This window comes from Lynx rufus, unplaced genomic scaffold, assembly GCF_022079265.1.
Source record: "Lynx rufus isolate CCGP_SWC_20201006 ecotype Redwood Valley unplaced genomic scaffold, mLynRuf1.p SCAF_9, whole genome shotgun sequence".
NCBI classification, from domain to species: Eukaryota; Metazoa; Chordata; class Mammalia; order Carnivora; family Felidae; genus Lynx; species Lynx rufus.
Window position 1 is genome coordinate 15958830 of NW_025814897.1, and position 8032 is coordinate 15966861.

An 8032-nucleotide genomic window follows, 5' to 3' on the forward strand; every position below is an offset into this window, starting at 1 on the left:
GGCAGAAATCTAAAGGCTGCCTCCTGTGCCTCTGAGGAAATGTCTAAAGAGCCTCAGAACATGACCAGCCTGCATGGTTCTAAAAGCTTCTCTTAAATACATACCATTTTCATGTGTGTGTGTGTGTGTGTGTGTGTGTGTGTGTGTGTGTGTGTGTCTGCATATTGGTGCACATTCTCTGTTTCCTGGAATTAGAGCAAAGGCAGTTCTTATGTGCACGTTGCTGAGTCAGTGTTTAGGTTACCATGCACAGCTAAAAAACTAATAATAAAGAGGAAAAATAAGAGACTATGAGAGCAAAGCACCTTAGTCATTCATTCTTCCTACAGAGCTATCTCCATGGGATAAAGAGAAAAGGCAGGGAGAAGGATGCCTGCGTGGCTCAGTCGGTTAAGCCTCCGAATCCTGGTTTTGGCTCAAGTCATGATCTCACGGTTTGTGAGTTCGAGTCCTGCAAGGGGCTATGTGCGGTCAGTGCACAGCCTGCTTGGGATTCCGTCTCCCTCTCTCTCTCCACCCCTCCCCCCCTCAAAATAAATAAAAATAAGCTTAAAAAAAAAAAGAAAAGGCAGGGAGAAAGGACGGACAACTTAGAAAGAAGACACGAACTATACACAAGAAGCAGCCCAGAGCACAGAAGTTACATGAACAGGAGACTCCAACCCGACCTGAGGGCCAGGGGCTGGGGCCGGGGTTGGGGGCTGGGGGGCATGGGGGGTGTGTGGCATGGTTCAGAGGAGGTTTCCAGAAGGAAGGAAGCTTAAGGAGAAACCTCAAGGATAAGGAAGCCTTAGGCAGGCTCGCTGGGGTAAGGTGGGGAGAGAAAGTCCTGGCAAAAGAAACTACCCCAAATTGTGAAGAGCTCAGTGCATTTGAGGAACCACAAGAAGGCTGGTGTAGCTACAGCAACAGCAGAGAACAGGGATTCTGGGACTCTCTTCGGTAATTTCGTTTCCTGATCTGAGACTAGCTGTGTTTTTAAGGTCACGATTTAAAGCGCAGGAATGCCAGAGAGCAATTTTCTTCGTACCACATAGGAAGGTCCTAGAACACACAATCAAGGACCCGAAGGCCTTCTGTTTCTAATAGAAACAGAGGAAGATTCAGCTTTCCAAGAAAGAGTTTGCTACCTAGCTTCTAAAACAGCTGCTTCAGCAAAACTAGGATGTTCCAGGTTGGGGTTTCCGTTTTCAGCAAACCAAAGGGAAACGAAAATCTATAAAGCCGGCTTTCGAAAACGCACGAGACTTACAAGAAATCAAACGCCCTCCTTGGTTCCTTGGTTTCTACTTACCCAGTAACACTGGCATCAGGAGGAGTTTCAGTGGGCAACACATGCCTGCTCTCCAATTTTCCAACCTTCAGATAAAAGAAAAAAAAAGATCAGAAAATAGCATCAAGAGAAGTTTGTTAACAAACCACAGTGAGTGCCTCTGTGGGCCAGTCTGTGCCTGAGGCACTGGGCTACAGCCCCGAACAAGGACAAGGACAAGGTGCCACTCACCTGCAGTTTGCGAGTTGGGGTGGGGGGGAGATGGAGGGGGGAAAAAAAGAAGCAAGTGAATGAACAAGAAAATAGCAGATGCTAGAAAGTGCTGTCATGAAACAAAACAAAGCAGTGTTTGGAGAGTCGCTTGGGGGCCGCTTTAGATTGGCTGTAAGAGAAGATTAGATGAAAACTGCTTTTCAAGAGGAAAAAAGCAAATAATTTCAGGATGTCCTTGAGATGACAACCCTGGCCATTCTACAACCTAAGGATGTCACATAAACAAGACGACAGCTTGACTCAGTGTAAGATTTTTGCCTATCTCTCCAACTAAATTAAAATTATTACTTTTAAGCATATAGAGAATGTTCAGGACATGTGGGAAAGGAGCTACACAAATAAGGAGAAAATTTTCAACCCAGTTAAGGCACTCACCACGTTCTGTGGCAGAAAGGAGCTGCATAAAATATACATGGTGAGCTTTTTTTTTTTTTTGCCCTCCCCCCTCCCCCCACCTTTTTAAGGAAGGCAGCAGGGATAGAATGAGATTTGGACTGCACATGGGCAAAAAAGTACTTTTTAAGCATCTATATTATCTCTGTGGTATTAATTTCACTGCGTCTACCAGCTCTGGGAAAGGATTCGTTGTTTTTCACCATGCCCCACAATTTTCTTTTTTTTTTTTTTTTTTTTAACGTTTTTATTTATTTTTGGGACAGAGAGAGACAGAGCATGAACGGGGGAGGGGCAGAGAGAGAGGGAGACACAGAATCGGAACAGGCTCCAGGCTCTGAGCCATCAGCCCAGAGCCTGACGCGGGGCTCGAACTCCCGGACCGCGAGATCGTGACCTGGCTGAAGTCGGACGCCTAACCGACTGCGCCACCCAGGCGCCCCCCACAATTTTCTTAATGAAACAGAACACCAACTCCAGGGAGTTACAATCCAACCAGTTTTGAGTTCCTACCAACCGCTATGTCTGGTCTCGGCCATGAACCCTGCCCCCGGAACATCCTGCCGTTAAAAGAACTCTACCTAGAACCTGCTAGGAGGAAAGCTGCCTTTGTGTGATACCATCACAGTACCCCACCCAGCGCTGGTGGGAAGTCCACATGTTGTGGCCATTTTAACTTGTACACAATGATTAGCTAAGAGATTCCTTACCTGCGTTCTAAACAACAAAATCCTCCATCTGGAAAATCAGGGTCAAACTGTTCAAGGAGGTCCTACCCTAGGTCCCACTTACGCAGAGAAGTCAGTTGACCTTGCGGAACCTCAGTTTCCTTGCCTATAACATGAGGACAATAATGCAAGGATCAAACAGGATAATGTAGATAACAGTGCTTCGAAAAGTAGAAATCATTACCACATAAGATCCTGTTTCTCATAACCTAAAAATCAGATAGGAAACAGAATTTGTAGCGTCGAGAGAGATTTGGGTTCTGAGCGTCTACATTTATAGGAATGGCAAATGATGAATCAGAATGAACTGGAAACTCTTTTAAGTTTCAATTTTTGAACCCCATCACAATGTAGATAATAATTACACTGACTCAGATATACCAAGAGTCATACTAAGTTTCCCCCAAACACCTCTGATAAAAACACAGATCTCTCTCAAGAGAGCAACAGTCGTCTTCTGGCTCCACGACACCCATCCCACCCCACACATCCATGAAAAAGAGCTTCCTTTAGAGCATGCGTCATTGTAATTCATCATATCTGGGATGTCTGAGATCCCTGAACGTTCTGGCTGAATTCCTCTTCAGGGAGTTGGTTGTGTTCCCTCCTCTGTCCGGCAAACTATTCTTGTACATTCCCCCAGAGCAGTGCACCCTCTGCTTGGAGGAGGAACAGTTGATTTACAGGTCTAACACCAAACCGCAGTAAGTCTAGATTCTCAAGAAGGACCTATGTTCCTGTTTACGAGTGTCCCAGGCCTGTGCTGCAGCGCCACTAAAGTGCCTGGCATGTGCTGGGTGAGTGCAAATAGCTGCCAAGATGACCACCACATTGAAACCAACTTACATTCCCTACAACTCGGGCCATTCTATCCTGAGGACACAGGTGATCCCAAAGAGACTCTGAACCTCGTCACCAAACTCCAGTCACTCAGAGCCACACCCAACCATTTTCAAACAAATCTTAGGAAACCTGCAAATAATCTAATAAATACAAGAGATCAATATTTTTTCACTCGTATGTAGATCTTGAGAGACTTAACAGAAGACCATGGGGGAAGGGAAGGGGAAAAAAAATAGTTACAAACAGAGAGGGAGGGAGGCAAACCATAAGAGACTTTTAAATACAGAGAACAATCTGAGGGTGGATGGGGGGTGGGGGAGAGGGGAAAATGGGTGATGGGCATTGAGGAGGGCGCTTGTTGGGATGAGCACTGGGTGTTGTGCATAAGCGATGAACCACGGAATCTACCCCTGAAACCAACAGCACATTTTACACACTGTACGTTAGCCAATTTGACGATAAATTATATTTTTAAAAAAAAGAATACGAGATATCATTTTTGGCTCTAAGTACTCATATGCACCGGTAGAACTCCCTGTGAATGAAGAGAAAAGCAATGAGTTCGTGGAAAAAGCACGGATTTGAATTCCTAAAAAATTCTCTTCCTGGGTCAGACCTTCCATTAACTAATTCTTTGATCTCTGGGAAATCACTCAGTCTCCGGGGCCTCCTCCTTACCATTAAAAGATCGGACCTTTTCGCCTCCCTAGTTAATATAGGACCACGCCAGAAATCAGTAGTTACATATGCATAATTCCGAGAGGGTTACATGCCAGGTACCGCCTGAATGCTCTACACGTTGACCCATGTAACCTTTGCAACAACCCTATGAGGTCTCCAAGACTGGGACGCTAAGGCACAGATTGGTGAAGTGACTTGCCCGATAACTCATAGCAAGCGGCAGAGCCAGGATTCAAGCCCAGGCATTCTGGATCAGAACCTGTCCCCTCACTGCCCTGTACTGCCCCTCGTGTTTCTGAAAGTATTCCATGTTTTAGAGCAAAACTTCGCTGAACTTCATGTATCCAAACAAGATGAATCTGCTCCCCCAACTGAGTGCTTTTCCCGCCCACTTCACCCAGTGAACTCCTGTTCAGCTTTCAGATGTCAAGTCAGTGTGGCTTCCTCAGGGAAATCTCTCCTGAGCCACACTTACCAGGTCAGATGCCCAGCCACATGTTTTGTTTTGTTGTTATTGTTGTTTTAATATTTATGTATTTGTTTAGTTATTGAGAGAGAGAGAGAGAGAGAGAGAGAGCAGGGGAGGGGTAGAGAGAGAGGGAGGCAGAATCCCAAGCAGGCTCCGCCCTGTCAGCTCAGAGCCCACTACAGGGCTCGAACCCACGAACCATCAGACCGTGACCTGAGCCGAAACCAAGAATCAGATGCCCTAACCAACTGAGCCGCCCAGGTGCCCCCACCTATCCCCCGGCAAGCCACATGTTTTAATAAGACTATTTGTCTTTCCTTTGGGGCATTTGTCACAATTTCTAATTATCTATTTATTTGTGGACTTGTTTGATTAAAGTCTTGCTCTCCACGCTCACCTCCCAAGACTATAAGCTCTACTATCTGAACAATGAAGATCAGAATCTTACATACACAAATATATAATAGACGCATAAAATGAATCTGGGTCTTTAGAAATCCAACCAAAGCATCAGATGCACCTTAAGCACCTTGAGAAAAGGACTCCGTTTAAATTCTCAACTTTTACCTCGCTTCTTCAGATCCTGACATCTCCTCAGCAGATGCTCTTAAGATAATTCTGCATGGTCAGAAATCTCATGTGTTGGCCAAACATTTTGACCTGAGCTCACGGAGCTTTCACAATATAACTCCTGGCAAATATCTTCTATCGCTCCCGGTGTGGGAGTGGGGGGGGGGGCAGGTTGTAACCATCGGGATCACCTCTCCCATTGTTAACAGTGCAGAGGAAGGGTTACCCTTGGCACGATTGTGATAGAAAAACCTCTTCAGAAAAGGGACTCGTGACAATGAGACAACCACACAGGATGTGAACAGGACCCCCTAATGTTACAATATCACAAAACCAGATAAGGGGGAGGTGCTGCCTCTGAGTGCCAGTGCTTGCCCCCCATAAGGACAACGAACCACTGAGCAAATAGACACCTGCACAGGCTTCCCTTACCTAGCCCGCTCACCTCGCGATGCTAAGTCCCCTCGATTCACCCCTGGCTGTGCACCTCTGGGCTCTCATTGTTTTGAGGTATAGTTACCCACGTAACCCCTCTGAGGCATGAAGTTCTTGAAATGCATCCTCAGTTTTCCTTCCAAGACCGTTTATCCTACATTGGGCTGGGAGGTCACATGGCTCCTTGTAAGACAGTCTTGACATCACTGGTCAACCCTCTACCTGAAGGGGACTTTGGAAGTCATTGCTCCCGCTCCCTCTTCAGACCAGGTTACACCTAAAGGATCCTACATCAGGCTTCATGAGATCAGAGCTTTGCAAAGGACGTGATTGGTAAGGACAGTATAGCCTAGCTCTCTTGAGAGGTTTAAGTTTCTGACTTCTTAAGGTTAAATATTGGTCTGTCTAGGATTGGGGGAAGAGAAACAGTGAGGGACAAGTCCCACCATGAGTTCAAGGGCAGCTAGTCACTGCTCTACCTAAAACCACAGGCAAATTATAAATGAAAGTCTTGTTCTTCATCATCATCATCATCATCATCATCACCTACTCTTTCATTAAAGGCAAACCCTACCCCTCTTCTCTCTGAGGATCTTAACAGAAGCAACTCTACCCCACAGAAAGGAAAAGTGCACCCACCAGGCTACCTTATACCCATCTCTTCCTACAGAGGTGGAGAGCCCTGCAAACGTGGCCATCAAATTAAAGCCTTCTCCTGAGAGAGCAAAGCGTGAATCCCTGCTTAAGAAATGCGAAGCAATTGCTTACCCAAGATGAGGCGCACCGAGGGGAAGCCAAGCACTGAACTGCGCTACATCTGCAGTACCCAAGTCCGACTGAAGAGACTTCTGCCGGCACAGAAGGTCAGGCTCAGAGCAAACCAAATGCGTGCGTTCTGAAGTGGCTGCAGAGATGCAAACAGGAACCTCTAAATCAAGGTTCTCATTTCAGTTATCTGGCCCATGACCCAATTTTTATTTATATTTTCATTCTAAAAAGAAGATATATATTCAACTTACCGAGGAGAGCCTCATATTCCAGACCTGAGCAGGGGCTGTCTCCCCTTCTAGAGAGCTCTCTGAGGGTGGGGTCTTGAAAGGCATCAGGCACACATTCCCCAAGAGAGAAATCAGCTACATGCAAACAAAGAACAATGGATTTAAGATGAACACAGAACACTTTGCTCTGTTTAAAATACAGCAACCTCAAAAATAAAATAAAATAAGACAAAATAAAATAAAATAAAATAAGACAAAATAAAATAAAATAAGACAAAATAAGGGGCACCTGGGTGGCTCAGTTGGTTAAGTGTCTGACTCTTGATTCTAGCTAGGTCATGATCCCAAGGTCATGGGATCAAGCCCACGATGGGCTCTGAGCTGAGTGTGGAACCTGCTTGAGATTCTCTCTCTCTTTCTCTCTCTCTCTCTCAATCTCTCTCTCTCTCCCTCTGCCCCTCTCCTATGCTTGATCTACAATTTAAAAATAAAATAAGATAATAAAAGGGAAATTACAGCAACCTCTTTTATTTTCTTCTCTCAACACATAGGTGCAACGTAGCCAGGCAATCACCCAATCCCTGCTTCCAAAGAGAAGCCTGCTCAGTCCTCCAGCTTACCATGTTGGTGTCCTCTGACCATGTGATATCAGCATTTCCAGAATGCAAGTAGCATTTTATTCCCCCAGAGAACCCCTTGAGTGATTTGGGCATCGTAGATAAGAACCCAAAGCTTCTTCGCTTCAAACTATCTTTTGCTTTTAAGTCACCACTCCAGCGGTGCCTGGGTGACTCAGTGGGTTAAGCGTTCGACTTCGGCTCAGATCATGATATGATTCGTGGGTTTAAGCCCCGCATCGGACACTGTGCTGACAGCTCAGAGCCTGGAGCCTGCTTGGGATTCTGTGTCTCCCTCTCTCTCTGCCCTTCCCCCGTTCGTGCTCTGTCTCTCTCTCTCTCTCTCAAAAATAAATAAATGTTTAAAATTAAAAAAAAAAAAAAAGAAGTTGCCACTTCAAAATAAGTGTTCTCAGTTGTACACACCTTCAACCTTGCTTGGGTTGGCTTGACCTACCTACACATGGCCATCATGGTTTTTTGGAACTTGTCCTGTATCATTTGAAAAGTTGCTGAATACTTGCTCCTCTCAAGGACTATGCTACACTGTTCTTTTTTTTTTTTATGTTTATTTATTTTTGAGAGAGAGAGAGAGACAGAGTGTGAGCAGGGAAGGGGCAGAGAGAGAGGGAGACACAGAATCCAAAGCAGGCTCCGGGCTCCACGCTGTCAGCACAGAGCCCGATGAGGGGCTCAAACTCATGAACCAGGAGATCATGACCTGAGCCGAAGTCAGATGCTTAACTGACTGA

The 8032-nt window shown here is 45.7% G+C and overlaps 1 protein-coding gene across 3 annotated transcripts in view; it reads right to left on the reverse strand.

Annotated features, from left to right (window-relative positions):
* The window catches only part of JAML (junction adhesion molecule like), a 27138-nt gene extending 20575 nt beyond the window's left edge, over positions 1-6563 (reverse strand). The window contains exons 1-3 of one of the 3 annotated variants that reach the window (XM_047070295.1): positions 6434-6551; positions 2650-2773; positions 1295-1359 (exon numbers count right to left, since the gene is read on the reverse strand). In XM_047070295.1, coding sequence (XP_046926251.1) covers positions 1295-1337 — 43 coding nt within the window. In that variant the 5' untranslated portion in view covers positions 1338-1359; positions 2650-2773; positions 6434-6551. Of the gene's footprint in view, positions 1-1294; positions 1360-2649; positions 2774-6433 lie in introns of all 3 variants that reach the window. The other 2 variants (XM_047070296.1, XM_047070294.1) reach the window with 2 other exon arrangements.
* Between the last annotated feature and the right edge of the window lie 1469 nt (positions 6564-8032).